Here is a 19,167-nt window from a genome sequence, read left to right as displayed (position 1 = left end):
CCTAACCTGTGGGCTGCGGCCCACTATTGATCCATGGCCTCTTCACAACTGGGCTGCATGTGTGGTTGGCTGGCGCACACGCATGTTTGGGGCCTCACTTGTGCGAGTGTTGCGGACGCTCGGGGCCCCACACCTGTGAGCATCGCAGGCGTTCACAGCCCCACTCACGCAAGTGCTGGGGGCCTCACTTATGCATCACAGGTGCTCTCAGCCCCACTTGTGTTCTTAGCCCCACTCATGCAAACAATGGGTGCTCATGCAAGCGCACATGCATGAGCACAGGAATGCCCCTCCTATAAAACTATCCCCTCTTTCTCCCCTCCTCCTGCTCTGGACCACCAACCCGGAAAAGTTGGTGAACTCTGAACTAGAAGACCTCCAAGGATTCTTCCAGCCCTGTGATTCTATGACTTCTAACCAGTGGTGGGATTCAAATGTGTGAACAACCGGTTCTCTGCGTGGATGCCGCTTCCGGAAGTCCGTTCTGGGCCTTGGCAACAAAGATTTAGCTACCGGTTCTGCCGAAGTGGTGCGAACTGGCTGAATCCCATCACTGCTTCTAACCCATCTTGCATTCTGATCATCTTTCATTATAAGAATCTAATGCAGCATAATAGAATTATGAATTAACCTAACTGCTTTTGGTGCCCGAACGACTGAGAACATTTGAAGATGCACTAACAAAGTGACTATAATGATGTTAGATGGAAAACGTGCAAAAGGATCAAAGGACAAAACGGAGTGCAATTAGGAACTAAGTAATAAAAGGGTTTCAAATTTTACAAGGACATAGTCTTTGACATGAAAGCAAGATTGCTCTAAGATCTGGTGGATGTTATATAATAATGCTTATTTAGGTCAATTGTTTATGATGAACAAAATTTCATTTTAAAAAACAAAATGACATTTAGGTAGAGGAAAAGATGGCTGTTTCAGGAGATTACAAAGTATGAATGATGAGAAGGGTTTTTTTTTTGTTTTTGTTTTACTGAGGCAGACTTACATTTATGGTTCAGGTTTACCTATTCAACCTTCCTGCTATTCCTCCTGCACCAAAATTTGGGGGGGAGACAGGTTAGAAAGAACCCGCAAAATAATCTAATCACTGCTTCAGACAGGAAGGCGGTGCAGAGAGTGGTGAGGATGGCCGAAAAGATCATTGGCAGTTCCCTCCCTCCCATCCAGGACATAGCACAGAAGCGTTGCTTGAGCAGGGTCCGTAAGACTGTCTGGGACGCTACACATCCTCTTCACGACCTGTTTTCCTTGTTACCTTCTGGGAGGAGGGGGCTCCGTGGTATTAACCTTGTGAACTCTCAGGCTTCCACCTTCCGTTATAGATTCAAGATGGACAGTATTTATTTGTTATGTATATGTAGGAGTGTGGGTCTATACATACGTTGCATATAGTATGTTCAGGTATGTGTCATGTATGTATTTCACTTTGAGAGCAGGCAACTAAATTTCATTTTTGATGTGTGCCATTGTGCCCACAGTAAAAAAAATGACAATAAAGGTTATCTTATCTTATCTAATATTTGTTGTTGTGCCATCAAAGTCAATTTTGACTCATGGTGATTACCTAGACCAGAGGTCCCCAACCTCTTGTGCACCGGACCGCGTGAACAGCAGGGCAGTGCAAGGGCGCGTGTGCTCACACGTGCCCTTGCCACTGTTGCCCCAAGTGTTGCTCAGGCGGCGGCAGTGCTACTAGTATTGTATGAGTGGCAGTATTGCCACGAACCTTGTGTGGGCGGTGGCAGTGACGCAAGCGGCAGGTAGGCGGCATGCCACACGCAGGTGGCATTGCCATGGATTTTTTGTGCGGGCGGCGGCAGCACCGCAAGCAGGCCACAGTGCGATCCTCGTGCCGGTGGTAGCATCGCTACAAGCTTGGCAGCAGTGGCGCCACAAGCTTCACACAGGCGCCAGTGTTGCTGAGAGCCTCACACGCATGCTCGCAGCCCTGTTTGCATGGTCAAATGCACATGGCCTGTTTATGTGTGCACATGCATGTGTGGCCACATTCAGGTTTGTGCATGTGCGCGTAAGGTGCCTGCCCCTTCCTCTCCCACAGGGCCGCCAACCCAGAAAGGTTGGGGGCCCCTGCTCTAATAGGAGGGATTGTACATTGTACATTATCATGCCCAAGGATAATGATGCAAGATCCAATCTGGATTGATCACTGAGACCAGAGGTTTAGTCTTCCAAGCTTCCGGACACGTGCTGGAGCCTGTCCTCAGGGATCTCTCTCACCAAAAGTTCCCTGAGGATGTGCTCCAGCACACGTCTGAGAACTCGGAAGACTAAAGCTCTGGTCCTGGTGACTGACCCAGATTGGATCCTGCATTGTACATTCAGATAAATGAGCTGCTGATAGTTATCGATTTTTTATGCACCAGGAAACAGGAGATATTCATGGGAGTGAGAATACCTGCCACAAACTGATTCTAGTGTTTCTTCTAAGTACAATCCCAGCAGACCAAAATACACACTTCAGCCAGAAGTTACCACATGAGAATATGAAAATAAGAATTGACAAGGGGAAAACAAATGGCAGTGCCTTAAGATGCGTTGCTAAGTATATGTATAAACAAGCCCATCAGCCAACTGTTGGTAGAAAAATGACTGTTCCAGATGCTTAAATACAAAAAGCAGAAATGCCAACGTCTACAGCAGGATGAGTATGTTGTACTCTGTGTGTGTGTGTGTGTGTGTGTGTGTGTGTGTGTGCGCGCGCGTATGTATATTATATTATCCATATTCTAAGTTTGTTCACAAAACAGAAGTCCCATACATGTGAATGTTTTGAGTAAAAGTTAGAATGGCAAAAAATGAATTGTGTAGAATAAAAATAGAAAATAGAATACGGAGGTCACCAGAGAATATTATGAGAGGCTCAGTTTTTTTTTTAGTACAGAAAGGTATTATTTGAGTCCTCCATTGAGACAGCATCTTATAACCCCAAAATACATTTTAGCAAGACACTAAATGCTTCCAGGCCTCTTGCTCTACTTCTGGTTATGCGGCTAATAATTCAACAACCCAAACAAACCCTTTGACGTTAAAAAACAAGCAAAAGATATTCTGCAGACAGACAATTAATTGGCCTAAATTGCTTTCCAAAGGATTAGTTACATAGTATACATTAGGTCAAGAATCTCAGAAATGCGAAAGGAAATATCTGTAGCCAATCAAATGAAGAAACCTAAGTAGGAACTGTGGCTACAAAGAAATATGGTAGCATTTCAAAGGCAACACTTCATTTGTTTTAAAAAAAAGTTTCTGAAAGAAATCTCCAAATCTGGCCATTTTCTATTTAAGAGTCACCTGAAATGGACACCTAGTAATATAAAAAATATATACTGTGCAGCATACCCAGGCTCATAAGAACAACTTTATTAAGCTAGAAGAAAGGGTGAATCTAGTTTATTCCCAAAGTCCTTTTCAACTTGATGATTCTAATATAATATTCCGTTTACAATGTTGAATAAATGTTTTCAGGATGTGTATAAGCAAATGTACAAGCAGCCACCGTTCCTCTGCTGACTAAATGAAACAGCTGGCATTCAGAGACACTGAACAGAAATTCCCTTAATTATCAAGATTATTAGCCACTGATAGTCATGTATATGAATGTGCTCAACCCCTGTTTAAAACCATCTAGGCTAGTGGCCAGTTCTGTATCTAGGGGTAGAAAATACCACAAGTTAATTCTATACTCAATCAAAATAGAACTGAATAAATATAGTACCTCTGTCATGTCTAGCTGGGAAATAAAATGCCAGTTTTGAATTGAAAGATAATTGTGGGCAAAAATGGTCAAAGTAGAAATAAGTCATATGATCCTGATATGTAAACTTTGGTAAAAATGTAGCATCACAGAACACAATGAAGATCACATAATCACATCTTGATACTTATGACTATGTTACAGAGGATCGCAAACATTGTAAATCGCATGCAAGTATTTTTAGGCTAAACATTCCTGAAATAATATAAACTGGAACAACTGACTTTAGGGAATACCTTCAGCAATATAGTTTCCTAAATATCTGATCTCAAAATTATACACAGTAGAGCAACCTGAATGATGGGGCCAATCTACCCTCTCCCCCCCAATTTTTGGGACTAATTGATACATGAAACCAAAGCTCATCAGAAATGAATTCATAATAGGACAGAACATGACAGCCAATCAAAGACTATGCTGTACTTATTGAAGAACTAAGCCTTACAAGAACGATCAGACACAACTATAAAAAATAACAACATTAATTTTGAAGAGGAATCTCTGAAGCCCACAACTATTATTGAAGTTCTAGATTTTGAAATGTATTCCCATTAACTAATGAATTGGCCGGCTGTACTTAATTGCTTTTGAACTATTGCTATTTATGTTTCAAAATTATAACTGTCAGATTAAATTCTCATTTAACAAACTCACCTGACTTCTCTATGCTTTACTGAATAGGCTACACACTGTAATACTTACTAGAATTTAGGTAAACTATAGAAACTGAAGTTTCAGAATATTACGGTACATTAAAATATTCATGGTTCCCCACATTTTAAAGATTATAAAGTGTCTGCTGAGGAAAAGAAATGCACCCAGCATGCCTTGGGTTAATACATAACACATTGAGATTCTTGATCAGAATGTGATTTCTTAGAATATACATGCTTCAAAATGTTCATTTAAGCATGATGATCTGTGCATGAATTGTCTATTAAAGTGTGCATGCCATTCTCGTTGCTTATTCTCACTGAACCATATAGCAACATCATATGTCCACGTCCTTATAAGTGTTCAATATGTGATATTTGCACAGTAACAAAAAAGCAGACTGTTAACGTAAACACAAAATTATGCCAAACAACAAAATATGCAAGGAACAATGGCTATGATTAAGCTCAAAACAAAGTGTAAAATTACACCGCTTAATCTGAATGTGAATGTTTGGCTCAGCTCTTTTATTTCGACCTGATTAACATTTACTATCCAAAGGGGCTGGCTGTTCTGCTGTAGCCTAAGCTCTTAATTCAACCTCTTGCCCTGGTTTCCACCCTAGTAGAAGTTTAATTATGGCTCTGGAATTAAGTTCCAGCATGTGTCTAATTTAGGATCACCTAACTCAGTTGGTTCAATTCCAGCTTAAGATTTGCTGAATGGAGAATTAGCTTAACTTAAGCACTTTTCCCCTAATTGGCCCCAAGGCTCACTTTAAGGCTGCAAGCTACTGTTAATTGACGAGGCTACAGCAGCAGAAAACAGTGAGGGGGAAAAAAAAAGTAAGGGGACCTTGTTGTTATGAAACTCAGGAAGAGACTTACCAGCATGGACTTTGAGTAGGTGAGTTTTCAGCCGGCTATTATAGGAGGACTTGAAAGGGCAGAGTTTGCAGCGGAACGGTTTGTGATGTCCATGGTGTGCTTGCATATGGCGGTCCAAACTTGGCAGGAGAAAAGCAGCAATGGGAAGCAAAAAAAGAAAAGAAAAAGAAAAAGAAAGAAGCAACAATATCAATCATTTCAACTAGTACGGGATGGCTAAAGACATTTACCGTACCCTCTGCGCCAGCACAAGTGTATTTTCTTTTCACAGAAGAGATGCAGGACCATTGAATATTTATTATTTATTGGATTTATATCCTGCCTTTTGTTCAGGAGCTGAAGGTAGCGTGCCCTAGAACTCCCTCCTCCAATTTCTCCCTAGAACAGCATCACCGTGTGCTAGGTAGGACACAGAGCGAATGATGGGCCCGAAGTCACCAGGGAGCTTACGTAGCTGAGAAGTGGTCTCTCCTCTCCTCATCTAATACCTTCACCACCACTAGCCCCCTAAGCTGCAAGCCAGATCTCTCCAGTGGCCCCATCGATGGGTTAGAAAGCTCAAGCAATAGCAATTCAGGGCAGAAAGAAGGAAGAAAAGGAGAAGCATCGCACAACTGTACCTCTGCCAGAAGAGTGGACATGAGTCTTCTGAAGGGCTGAGGAGGAAAGGAAGAAAGTGGTCACCTATATCCAATATGCTCCCTAGTCAAATTAGCTTCTCCTCGTGGGACCATGTGCATTGGTCCTTCACCTGCCTGTGGCCAGGTCCATCTTTTTTTTTTCTTTCTTTCTTTTGACTGAAGTCTCAGCTCACAAAACTCAAGGGAACCACTTCTTCTGTCTCCACTATAGCAAGGGCAATAGCACTTATGTACTGTTTTGTAGTGCTTTACAGCGGTTTACGGAGTCAGCATTTCAACCCAACAATCTGGGTCCTTGTTTCACCAACTTCGGAAGGATGGAAGGCTGAATCAATCTTGAGCTGGTCAGGATCGAACTCCTGGCAGTGGAATGCAGAGTTAGCCTGCAATACTGCATTCTAACCACTGCGCCACCATTATAGTCACACCACTGATAACATGAAAATGATTAAACTGAGAAGCTGCTTATTGTTCATCTATTAGATTTGTTAAGGTCACCCAACTCTAAGAAGACTTTTGGCATCATATCATATGTCCAATGCATATATTAAAAACATAACTAAAAATCACATCACTGTCCGGACCGAAACAAGACTCCCAAAATGGGGGATGGGGAATAAAAACCTAAAGAGGAACTCTGTAAACACCTTAATTTCAAGCCAGGAACACAGCGAAATCAAGGAGAGACACAACTGTGTGTATCTCCAAGGGAATGCTGTGCCAGAAGGCAGGGGTGTGTGACAAGGAAGGCAGATATGTTCTGTTTCTCAAACCAAGCTTCTCTTAATTTGTCCTAAGGCTCAGAAAGAGGTATTATCTTGTGTGGGGTGATGGTGAGGATCACAGATGCACAGCTGTCTCAATACCCCTTTTCTTACACAGAAGCACACACACTAAGTACCAGGCCTATAGACGCCGTTAAATTTATCTAATCCTTGCCTCTGTTTACACACACAAAATTTTAGAAGTTGAAAGCACTCACTTTATAATTCTATTAATAGCCTGCATAGTTGAATATGACTGCAGCCTGCATAGTTGAATATGACTGCTACTATGAGAAGAGGTAGGTGACTTTCAATAGCTAACCTCTTTGTAAGTATGCAGTAGCATCAAGTACTTCTCTTTTCATCTAACAATTGCCCATTTATTTCAGTCTTCCTCAGCTGAAATAAAAATATTCAGCAGACAGTTAAAGTTCCTGCTTCCTAGTAGGAGAAAAAAAATGCCGTGAATTTTTGCACCAAAGAAGACATTTGCCTAGGGGTGCTAGATCCACAACTCCTATTTAATTGAAAACAACTGAACAACTAAAATGAAATTAGGATTGAGAGCCACCTGCAGAATATGAATGAAACAGATCCATTCAAGATACTGATTCCAACAAAAGTAAGCCATATCTCCTAAAAGTCATGCAAATATGTGGGAGAAGTTGGTTTCCTAGTGGGCTATTTATCTGAACGGTAAAAAAAATGTCCTTGCTATAAATTTTCATCCCCAGGTGAAAAGTATCCCCAGTACTTTTAATTATTCTCTGCTGGGTAGAATGATCACCACAGAAGTAAAATAAGACTAATGTAATTTGCCAATTAAAATGTAATTTAAAATTATTTCATAAAAACAGCCATCAACCCTAATGGCTGGTAAGGTTAACCTAAAATGAATTTTTTTTTTTTGCAAAAATGTTTCAAAGGGGTAGAGTATTCCAAAGCCTCTTTGAAGCTCATCTTTTCAAAGCAGCCACATCAAGTTGCTCTTGGCTGTCTCTCTGCTTTCAGACACAACCTCTTCAATGAGAAAAATTCAAAACGCACACCTGAAAAAAGTGCTTTCACACATTCTGAAACCAGTTTTCAAACTGTTTGACAGCTGTAGTGGAGAAGTTGGAGAAAACCAGAGGTATCTATAAACCTAACACTTTTCAGGGATCCTTCAGATGATAATAGCCAGAGGAAAGAAAAAGGAAATACTAGCTTGTATTTTTACTTAATGATAGTTTACCATTAGTTCAAACGGAAAACTAGAACTAATCTTATTTATGTCTGGTATAACAAGTTATTTTTTTACCTTAATTTTCACTAAACAAAAGATAGGGTTAACTACAATTTAAGGTTAGATATAATAAACTACGGCTGAACAAATATTTGAAGTTTAACATTCTGAATTTTTAGCTATTCCACCAAATGACCAGAGAGAGTACTAAGAAAGAATTCATTAACAGATCACTAAAATTGACTCAAATATTGTTTCATTTGCACAGCTGGCTCTGTTCAGCTATCACTGTTAACAACAGCTGCCAAACAAATAAATGAAATATGAAATTATACAACCTTGTTTCTGTTTAATTTTAGCCCAGAATCAAAGTCATTATTTTATAACACCATCTACACTTCTGTTTTCTAATTTGGACATTTTTACTTTTAAAAAGTATGGTTAACATCCTCAGACCATTTATTTGATCATGTGAATTGCAAATTACTTTTAAATCTTTTATTCACTAATAAGATTATCATTTTTGTTCCTGTATTATCACTCCAGTTTTTTTCTATATATATATTCTTTGGTAGGATAAATTGGAAATAATATAACTTTTATCAATACTGAGGTGACAATATAAGTAAAACATTAAAAACCTGACTATTTCATTATTACTTTTCACTGAATCCACAGAATACAAAATATAATTTTGATTAATGCATAACTTGGAGAAATATATTAATGAAGAAATAATTCCAAAGAACGAGCAAACCAATTATCTCCGGTGCTTTACTAAAATATTGAGAGTATAATTTCCACAATATGCTTTATTTTAAGTTATTAGTAGGAGACTTATCCTAAAGGAAATCCAGTAACTTAAAAAAAATAAATAAATACAAGTTTAAAATAATAAAATGGAGCCCGAAGGAATTTAATTTTAAATTTAATTTAGAATACTTTTAAAGTATCATTTTAAAAAGAACTAAAAGGGCAAATCCTTTCCCTGTCTCCCCATAAAATTAGCCCCCTAGTGGCCTCATTTTTCTATTCAAAGTGATTAAAAAAAATTAATCTCTTGTCCTAGGACACGGGTAGGCAACCTCGGCTCTTTTATGACTCATGGACTTCAACTCCCAGAATTCCTGAGTCAGCATGGCTCAGCTTGGAAACTTCTCTCTTTTCCCTCAGCATGGCTGGCTCAGGAATTTTGGGAGTTGAAGTCCACGAGTCATAAAAGAGCCAAGGTTGCCTACCCATCCTAGGAGACTGACTCAGGAAGACTAAAATACAAGAAGCTGGTGCTATCAAGAAAGAAGAAACTGAGGGAAATCTAGTAATAGCTAAACAATACAAATTGGGAGCCTGCATGGCAGTCATGGATTATTATCATTAATGTTATTAATATAATAATCATTAATGTTACTATTATATTTTTATTCCACCTTTTAGAATAAGAATAGAATAGAGCTGGAAGGGATCTTGGAGGTCTTCTAGTCCAGCCCTTTGCTTAAGCAGGAGAACCTATAGCATCTCAGACAGGTGACTGTCTAGTCTCTTCTTAAAAATCTCCAGTGATGGGGGCGCCCACGATTTCTGGAGGCAAGCTGTTCCGCTGGTTGATTGTCCTCACTGTCAGGAAGTTTCTCCTTAATTCCAGGTTGCTTCTCTCTTTGATCAGTTTCTCCCAACCATTGTTTCTCATCCTTCCCTCTGGTGCTCTGGTGAACGTGACCCCCTCTTCCTTGTGGCAGCCCCTCAAATGCTGGAATACTGCTATCATGTCTGCCCTATTTCTTCTTTTGTTTAGACTAGCCCACAGGTCTGCAACCAGCCGTCTCCTGCGGCTCCCAGTCCTCTGCCATGTGCAGTCCCCCCCCCCAAAAAAAGTGGGACTAAAAAAGTTCAACCAATCAATTCAAATATGCAGGGTAGGTGCATATCTCGCCTTGGCTCCACTCTTCAGTCAAACCCTGTTCTGCGCAAGCGCACATGTACGCACATGTGCACACATTTTTTGCAGCTCCCAGTTTTTCCTTTTGTGAGGGAACCGGTTCTGAGTGGCTCTTTCACTGTTTCAGGTTGCTGACCCCTGGACTAGCCAAACCCAAGTCCCGCAGCTGTTCATATCTTTAGATACACATACACATACACAAAATAAAAATAATAAAAATAAAAGCAAGGCCTCTGATTTTCTCCAGAACAATAATCCTGTGAGGTGAGTTAGGCTGAGAGTGAATGACGGTCTGAAGTCACCCAGCAGGCTTTCATGCCTAAGAGTATTATCCAGAATGTAGGCCTGTGGAGATGACCTAGAAGTGCATCACAGAGACAATGTCCTCTTTGTTTGGGCAAGGAGGCAACATAACCTGTGTTAGGGAAGCTTTTGGCATCACTTTGAAGCCTTCCTGTTTTATCTTGCTTTTCTCAGCTGTAAACTCAGAAAATGACATCACAGTGTTGGAGAAAGCTAAGAGGATTACATTCTCTTGCAGTTTCCTTCTAGTCTTCTCCAGTATTTGCAAAAGCCAAAATAGGCTTCTGGGAAGCTTATATCCAGAAGCTTTTTCTGACTTTCCCAAGTGGTGAAGGATGCTGAGGAAGGGCTGCAATGAGGAACAGTCTGGAACAGCACTTCTCTTTACAAGAAATGGTTTGTTGCTTTACAAGCAGCTTCAAGGCAATGCTTTTCTCAAATCTCTGAAACATTCTTTTCCAGAAATGTGTGATCCTAATGCACAGTCCAAGGTATATCCGTTTCTATGGATGCTAGAAATGCTGAACCCTGAAGAATGCTAGCTAGTACACACTAACACTGCATCCATCACATCTCCTCAGAAAATAGCAACAAAGCAGTGCTGTTGCTTTTATTAAATATGGGTACCCTAAAACATGTAGGAAAAATCTTCACAGACTATACCAATATGTCTCCCACCCATCCTGATACCTGCAAGATCTCAAGTTTTCTATAAACTGAAGGATTTGGGAAGATCTTACAAGGAGCGAGCACCATTTCCACCATTCTGACGGTGGAAACTCTGCATGTTCCTAACAGCTTTAGAAGACTCTTCACTGGATGGATTTCAGATTTTTTTTATCTGTACCAGGAAAATATCCTAAAATGGAAAGCTTTTCCTGGTAATAGTCAAGATTGCCTTGTTTTGGATCCAGATGATAATGACAAAGCTGACAGAATGAAATTCTGCTTCAAAAGTGTAGCCCGACTGTAACGGTTTACGCTTAGCTTCAATTGAGTGCCTATTTACAAACTTAACAGCATTATAGATGTTGCGTTCTTAAAAGGTTTTTATTTAAACAAATTATTCGGTAAATACTATCATGATTTCAAATGGGCCAGACCTAGAGATTGTTTACCTCCGTCGAATATTTAATTTCCGGTTAGATAATAACAATGCATCATTTATTTCTGTGAGCTTATGGAAGAAGCTAAACAAGGTACTTCTCTAGACTGACAGGTGGACAAGATGAACTTGAAAGTCTTGTATTAATTAGCTCCCACTTCCAGCTGGTACATTTTTTTTACTACCCATGTTTGTAGATTACTTCATTTGTTTCCTTAACCTCCCTACTCAACCTAAATCCCCTGACATCCCTTGCCTGTTCCACCTCATCTGAGACCTTGCTGCTTACAGTTAAATTTGAAGCAGTAAAGTTATGATCCTTTGATGTAGCCTATTTCTTTGCCGTCACTTTCTATAACTAAAGCAAATGAAGTACACAACATATTTTGCATTACCTTAAACAGATTTCCTTCCTAATCCAGTATATTTCTTCCTTGGACCACCATCCCACAAGACCTATACTCTCATCCCTGGCATTCTGAAAGCTATGAAAAGACGTGCATTTTTAAAAGGCTGAGACATGAGCGGGTTTATAATCAGTTTTTTATGGAGAGCCAGTTTGGTCTAGTGCAGGGGTAGGCAACCTTGGCTCTTTTATGACTCGTGGACTTCAACTCCCACAATTCCTGAGTCCTGGTCTAGTGATTAAGGTACTAGGTTAGAAACTAGAAAACTATGAGTTCTAATCCCACCTCAGACATAAAAGCCGGCTGGGTGACTTTGGGTCAGTCATTCACTCTCTCAACCCACACGGTCAATTCCTGTTGCAACCACTGAATCAACACTTGGTCAATTTGAAAAAAAAAAAACAGGGAAAAAAACAGAGCCTATACTTGTCGGAAACTATTAGGAAGGAAATAAAATGTATGACTAGTTTCTTAAGACTTCTTTTATGTCATATAGTTTTATGACACTATATTTATTTGCTAGTAATTAATACAAATTTATAATTTGTACATTTTTTATTATGTACAACATTGCTGTGAGCTGTTTAGCAGCTTGATGACTCAGGTGGCATAAATGCATCTGTAATCAATCAATCAGTCAATCAGTCACAGTCCTTTACTTCAATCCGGGTCTGCCTTATCTTATAAACCAGGCTATTTTTCATAGAAACCCAATCCCAGCATGTAAAAGACATGAAGTTACACTATAGATCAGGGATGTCCAACTTCGGCAGTTTTAAGACCTGTGGACTTTTAACTTCCAGAATTCCTCAGCCAGCCATGCTGGCTGGGGAATTCTGGGAGTTGAAGTCCACCAGTCTTAAAATTGCCAAGTGTGGACATTCCTGCTTTAGATTATTTGGGATGTTAAAAAGAAATGCACTAAAGGAAGCAGCACACACACAAATAGACTTGTGTTTTCTTTCCCTGCTTTCTAGTTCTCATCTAAATGCAGACAGTCTTGAATTTCCCTTGCAAAAGATGCCTGTTCTACGACTTTTTCAAGGGACACACCTGCATAGCTCACTTTTGCATTCTCTTCCTTATTTCTTGGTATCTTCAATGTCACAATGTATAGTATTTTTTTTCACCATTACTATGTATACGGGGAGGTGTGTCTCTAAATAACTTCAGCTTAATTTAAAGAAACAGATTAATTTATTTAATTTCTTTTTAGATAAAATATAAAATTATCTTTTAGCCTATTCCTTCCCCTTTCCCCCTTTGGAGGGCAAGATAAGAATTTAGCTTTTTGGTTCCTACTGTTTTCTAAAGCCTGATCTTAAGCCTGCTTACTCAGAACTTTCCATTTTGTTGATATGAGCTTACTTCTGAGTAAGTATGTTTAAAATTATAGCTTCACTGTGGCGGCCTTTTTTTTGCTTCATCAGCTGCACCTGGAGTACAAGTTTGGTGACCAGTGTTTTCCATATTTTTTTTATTTTTTATTTTAATTCCATTTATATCCCGCCCTTCTCCGAAGACTCAGGGCGGCTTACAAGCTTAGCAGTAGCCTTCATTCTATGTATATGCCTGCTTATTAGGGCTTTCACACACACCCCCAAGCGGCATTATTACAAAGTCAGCTTAATTGCCCCCAACAATCTGGGTCCTCATTTTACCTACCTCGGAGAATAGAGAATAGGAAAACAGAAAGGCAAGAAAGGATTTCCAGCACAGGCAACTCAGTAGTGACATGCCATAGAAACAGAACGAGGGGAAAGATTCCTAATGGAGAATTATCTCCAATTTCTTCTGTCATACATTTTTGTAATACTCTAGTATAAAATTGCAAAAATGTTTTGCAGGCATTCACAATTCTGATCCAGTCAATTTACCTATCACTCATACATTCACTTATCAATAGTTTTTCTAGCAAGTATCAAGGAAACCAAGCAGGGGGAAAAATATGGACTTATCCACAGGACGAATGCAGAAATCCAACAGAGCTCAAAGTTTAACATCACAAGCCTAAATAAACTTAGTTCTGTGGAGGGGGGAGTGAAAAAGTTTAGTTTTGCTTTCCATTTCTACACCTTTATATAGTACAACCTCTAGGGAACAGACTGCTTGACCCAATCTGTTATCTAGCTGGTAAGAAATAATTGAGGGTTATAGACCCAGAACATTTATAAGTTCACAATTTAAAAAAAAATCCCTGAAATACATGAGCTGGTTTCAATGTAGATTTCAGTTTATAACTGAAAATCTAGAAGTTATGGGGCTTACATTTCAAATTCTATAATGTAATTTTGATTAGTTCAAGGGTTGAAAAGCCAAAATAACTGCTTATTAAGAATTACTGGGGGGGGGGCTTACTGTGATTCATACATAATACCTTTGATATCAGATGAGAACCATACAGCAAAACTAATACCTACAGAAAATAAGAACATTTGCTTTGGTTCGGGTACATCTGTATGGTCTTCTGAATGTAGGCAAATGAACATTAGGAATCAGAAATAGTAAGTAACACAAACTTACTTGTGCCTGAATGCAGAAACAAAGGAGCAGTACTGGCAGCTGTACTTGTCTTCGCGAGTAAACATGGCCAGTGCCAAGTGACTCCTCTCGTGCGACCGTAGACCCTGCATAGACATCAAAACCCGATCACACTGGCTGCAATGGTAGCCACCAGGTCTGGTTTCATCTTCCAGTGATGGTCCAGATTCAGCTTCTGCAAGTTCCATAGTGGCCATATGGTCTTTGGCTCCCTCAACACCCTCCAAGAAAGCTGCATGTGAAGGATCTTCAGCTTCCTGCTAAAAGACACACATCCCCCCCAAAGCCATCAATTCTCTCTCCCTTCTGCCCTATGGTTACCATTATATCTGTGGACGCCTAACAATTTCTTCTGGCAGTAGCAATCTTAAAACCCAGCTATGCAATCTGAGTGAAGATGTCTTTAGAAGCAACATACGGCTGTTCCATTAGTGGTGATCAGCATGGCTGGAGCACACTCTGTTGCTAAAACCTTCTCTTTTTTTCAGAATAATTCACTTCATTCGATAGAAATGTCCCAATTTTGAGGAAATGCCAATATCCCTTATAGAAGATTATTGGAGTGTTATCTCACCTTCCTTTTGGCTTCCTGGACACTGCACTATAAGCCAGGGGTCTTCACACTTGGCCCTTTTATGACTTATGGACTTCAGAACTTCAACTCCCAGAATTCCTCAGCCAGGCATGCTAGCTGAGGAATTCTAGGAGTTGAAGTCCATGAGTCATAAAAGGGCCGAGTTTGAAGACCCCTGCTATAAGCATTCAATTTTTTTGCAGATTTGCCCAAACGAATATTTTTTCAAACTATTTCACTGGCAACTATATATTGGCTTCTATAAAGGTAAAGGTAAAGGTTCCCCCGCACATGCGTGCTAGTCGTTTCCAACTCTAGGGGCCAGTGCTCATCTCCGTTTCAAAGCCGAAGAGCGAGCGCTTGTCCGAGGACGTCTCCGTGGTCATGTGGACGGCATAACTAGACGCCAAAGGCGCACGGAGTGCTGTTACCTTCCCACCGTAGTGGTACCTATTTTTCTACTTGCATTTTTACGTGCTTTCAAACTGCTAGGTTGGCAGAAGCTGGGACAAGTAACAGGCGCTCACACTCTGTTACGCGGCACTCGGGATTCGACCCGCCACACTGCCGACTTTTTGATCGACAAGCTCAGCATCCTAACCCACTGAGCTACCGTGTCCCTTTTATTGGCTTCTATAGATCTGTTCAAAAAAAAAAGTCCAAGCTTGAGTAAAGTAATCTAGATTTAATGGGGGTGTGTGTGAGCAGGGATTAAGAAGAATATCAGAAAAGACTAAACAGTATTCATTATGCTTCTCACCTACTGGGCATATTCAGCTTATTTGCATTAATTTATAGAATATATCAATCTGTCAGCCTTAAATAAAGATCCACAGATGGTTTACTAACCACCACTACCAGAAGGCATATAAGCTCTGGTCGTGACCTATAACAACTTGGGAAGGAAATAAATTTGTATAAAATATTTACTGCCACATTTGTAGAAAGACCGTTTTTTCCCATGCAATAGCATGTATTCGTAAAAAGATAGGACGCATAACAGAATGCAAATAAGGGGCCATTTGCAGCAAGTTTCATTTATTGTACTAACATATCTCATACCAAGATTTAATTAAAGAAGCTATCTCTAAATGAAAGCTAAATTTAAATTTAAGAGTGGGTATATTATATATTCTGAGTTAAAAAAACAGAAGTTCATGTTTTGCAGCAATTGCAGGTGAATTATGTAGAAACTATGCCCAATGGATAAGCAAGCCTTGATTCGATTCTTTTTCATAATTTATAGCTATGAAGAATTTTATATATAAATAAACGCACAACAGGCAGTAACGTTCTAAGCAAAAAATGTGTATCATTATATAACAAAACATTTCCTTAAAAATAAAACACGGGAAGAAAGCTATGGAAGCAAGACCGACTTCCGGCAGCAATTCTTCTGTCTTCTGGGGTTTTACATGTAATACTCAAGAATTGCTTCTCATATAAAAGGAAGTAAACAGCTGCTTTTTAGAAGACAGAAAGCAGTTCAAAGCGAAGAATCCTAGAGCAGCGTATACCAAGAACTTCCAAGCTTTAGATACGTTAGGCCAAACCTTTTCTCAAGGTTCCACAAAAGACCAATAACTATCTAGCAGGTCTATTTGTTGTAAGCCACCCAGGGTCGCTGAGAGTCAGGCAGCATACAAGTTTAATACAAGGTAGTCCAACGACCAGAATTGAGTCCAAAATTTTGGTTGCTAAGTGAGACAGTTGTTAAGTGAATTTTGGCCCATTTTACGATTTTTCTTGCCACTTTTGCTAAGTAAATCACTGAAGTTGTTAAGTTAGTAACACGGTTGTTAAGGAACCTGGCTTCCCCATTGATTTGGCTTGTAAGAAGATCGTAAAAAGTGACTACACGACTCCAGGACACTGCAACTGTCATAAATATGAGTCAGTTGCCAAAGGTCTGAATTTTGATCGTGCAACCATGGGGGTCGTAAGTATGAAAAATGGTCATCAGTCACTTTTTGTAGGTAACTATGAGAAAGAGTGTATGTATTTAATTTTACATATATTAACTGCAGCAAAAATTGCATTTGCTCAACATTGGAAAAATGAAGATCTACCAGCAGAGGAAGTGTTAATTAAAAAAACCTTTAGTGTGTACAGAAATGGATAGATTGTCATTGAAAATGAAAGAGAAAGAAGACTCAGTTTATTTTAGAACATGGGATACTTTTTCTCATACTTTTTATATATAAGTCACTTTTTTCAATGCCATTGTAACTTAGAATAGTCACTAAATGAACTGTTGTAAGTTGAGGACTACCTGTAATAATAATGCTTGGATCCGGAAATATGCTACTCAGATACATTACAACATCCTAGATTCTTGGGAAGCACTTAATGCATATGAAAGCCAACACCAGCTACAGAATTGGCAGCGCTGACTTCACATTATTATAGCTAATAATATCAGGAGCAAGCTATCCAAACCGATGCAATCAAGGCCAGAACTGGGGAAAAAATAAATCATCAAATGATTCAAAGCGCAGATTGGGCAAAGAAGCAGAAGAGCAGATCCTCAGCTTGTTGAAGTTCACACAAACGGATTATAAACAAGGACATAACATAATCATCAAAATGATTCACTAGAACATCTGTGTCAGTAATGAAAAACTGGTGGGAATCTTAAGAGTTGAAAGTAGGTGAAAATGAGCAGGTTAAAATATTGTGACTTTTCAAAATACAGACTTGATAGTCTTGGCTGATAACACACCAGATTTAACCGGGGTTGAAAGGCAAGTGTGGATAACTGATGTGGCAATTCTAGGAGACAGAATTGGAAGATAAAAGAATTGGAGAAGATTGCAAAGTATCCCGAACAGAAAATTAAAAGTTGAAAGATTACAGCACAAATCAGTCATGGAGGTCCCAGGGGATATTGGCGCAAAAGGTGCCGTATCCAAAAATTGGGGTTGGCACTGAAGAAAATCTGCATGTTGACAAAATTTCCAGCCGCGGTTACTAAGGCCTACATTGTTTGGATCCACACCTGTGCTATGCTGATGCATTAGAACAACCTAGATTCTTGGGGAAAATTTGACTGGGAAGGTCAACGCCAGCAAACAACGGGCAGGTATGATTTCACACTGTTGTGTTATAATAACATTAATATGGGCGCATCATATTCTGCCTACAAAGAACTAGGCTTATGTCCAATAAAAAAAGGAAGGAAAGCTACATAAAATTCATGTTATAAATGCCGATATTTATTTCTGGATTGTGGTGTCAGATCCACAAAAGCGGTTAGGGATTTCTTCCTCCTTGGATGAATCCAAGCATTTAACCCCAAAACAAGCCCTTAAAACTCACCTTGACTCCAGTAGACACGGAGGAACCATTCCCGTACTGGACATGCTTACGAAGATGATTGCAGATGGCTCGAAGGGTGGGGTGAACCTCGACACAGAACTTACATTTGTATCCTACCACCTTTCTCTCTTTCAATTTTGAAACTTCTTCCAAGCTGCCAAAAGGCTGTAAGGAAATAAAAACTCGAAACTTACTCAAGCATTCCATCTCTAAGCAAGCGTTTCTCATCCTTGGGCAGCTTGAAAACCTGTGGAATTTCAGCTGCCAGAATTCCCTAACTAGCGTGGCTGCCTGGGGATTTCTGGGAGTTGAAATCCACACATCTTCAAGCTGCCAAAGTTGAGAAACATGGCTCTAAACAATGTTAAAAATTTGCAGATTTAAATACAATGAGAGGCAACATTTGGCTTCTTGGAATAAGTAAAACTCTGAGGTAGCATGAGTTTATTTTAAAAAACCTGACTTTTAAAAGTCCCAAAATAGATACAGCGTGCTATTACAATATTGATTCGAACCCTTGGGCCATGTAGAAAATCTCAACTTCAGTCTGCAGCATTCTTCTACTAGCAATGCTAAATGTGATGGCAAAACCTTGAGTTTGTATACAGAAAGAAAAAAAAAACCCCATAAATTTAGTTTCCTCCCACTCAAACAGCATCCTTTTAGCTGTAGCTATGCTAAACCGGACATTAATATCTTTTTCTCTATGGGAAGCAACTCTAGGAGTTCAGTTTGTGAGCACCTGCAAGCACCACAAAATTTAATTGAGAATTTGCATGTCCTTCATCGGTATTTTTTTAATGTAAAATTACACACAGAAGTCCCCCTTAATCTGGTGCTCTCTGTATCTGCTGGAGTACAGTTCCCAATTATTTAAACGTCAGCCAGCTTGGTCAATGGAAGTACCAAAGAGAAGATGATTTTTTTTAAGAAAGTATGATTTTCAAAATAATCTTTTGCACCTGAAGGATGAGAGCTAATAGCTAATAGTACACATTTCAGACAAATCTTAGATATTC

At 39.5% G+C, this 19,167-nt stretch overlaps 1 protein-coding gene across 11 annotated transcripts in view; it reads right to left on the bottom strand.

The window, feature by feature from the left end:
- The window catches only part of ZNF462 (zinc finger protein 462), a 176,447-nt gene that overhangs the window by 69,502 nt on the left and 87,778 nt on the right, over positions 1–19,167 (bottom strand). For 6 of the 11 annotated variants that reach the window (XM_083352498.1, XM_083352502.1, XM_083352505.1 and 3 more), the window contains exons 4-7: positions 18,149–18,313; positions 14,239–14,516; positions 5,955–5,990; positions 5,335–5,453 (exon numbers count right to left, since the gene is read on the bottom strand). In XM_083352498.1, coding sequence (XP_083208624.1) covers positions 5,335–5,453; positions 5,955–5,990; positions 14,239–14,516; positions 18,149–18,313 — 598 coding nt within the window. The remainder of the gene's footprint in view (positions 1–5,334; positions 5,454–5,954; positions 5,991–14,238; positions 14,517–18,148; positions 18,314–19,167) is intronic. The other 5 variants (XM_083352501.1, XM_083352503.1, XM_083352506.1 and 2 more) reach the window with 3 other exon arrangements.

Source organism: Vipera ursinii, assembly GCF_947247035.1.
Source record: "Vipera ursinii genome assembly, chromosome: 2".
Lineage (NCBI taxonomy): Eukaryota > Metazoa > Chordata > Lepidosauria > Squamata > Viperidae > Vipera > Vipera ursinii.
This window is presented reverse-complemented; position numbering and strand designations above follow the sequence as displayed.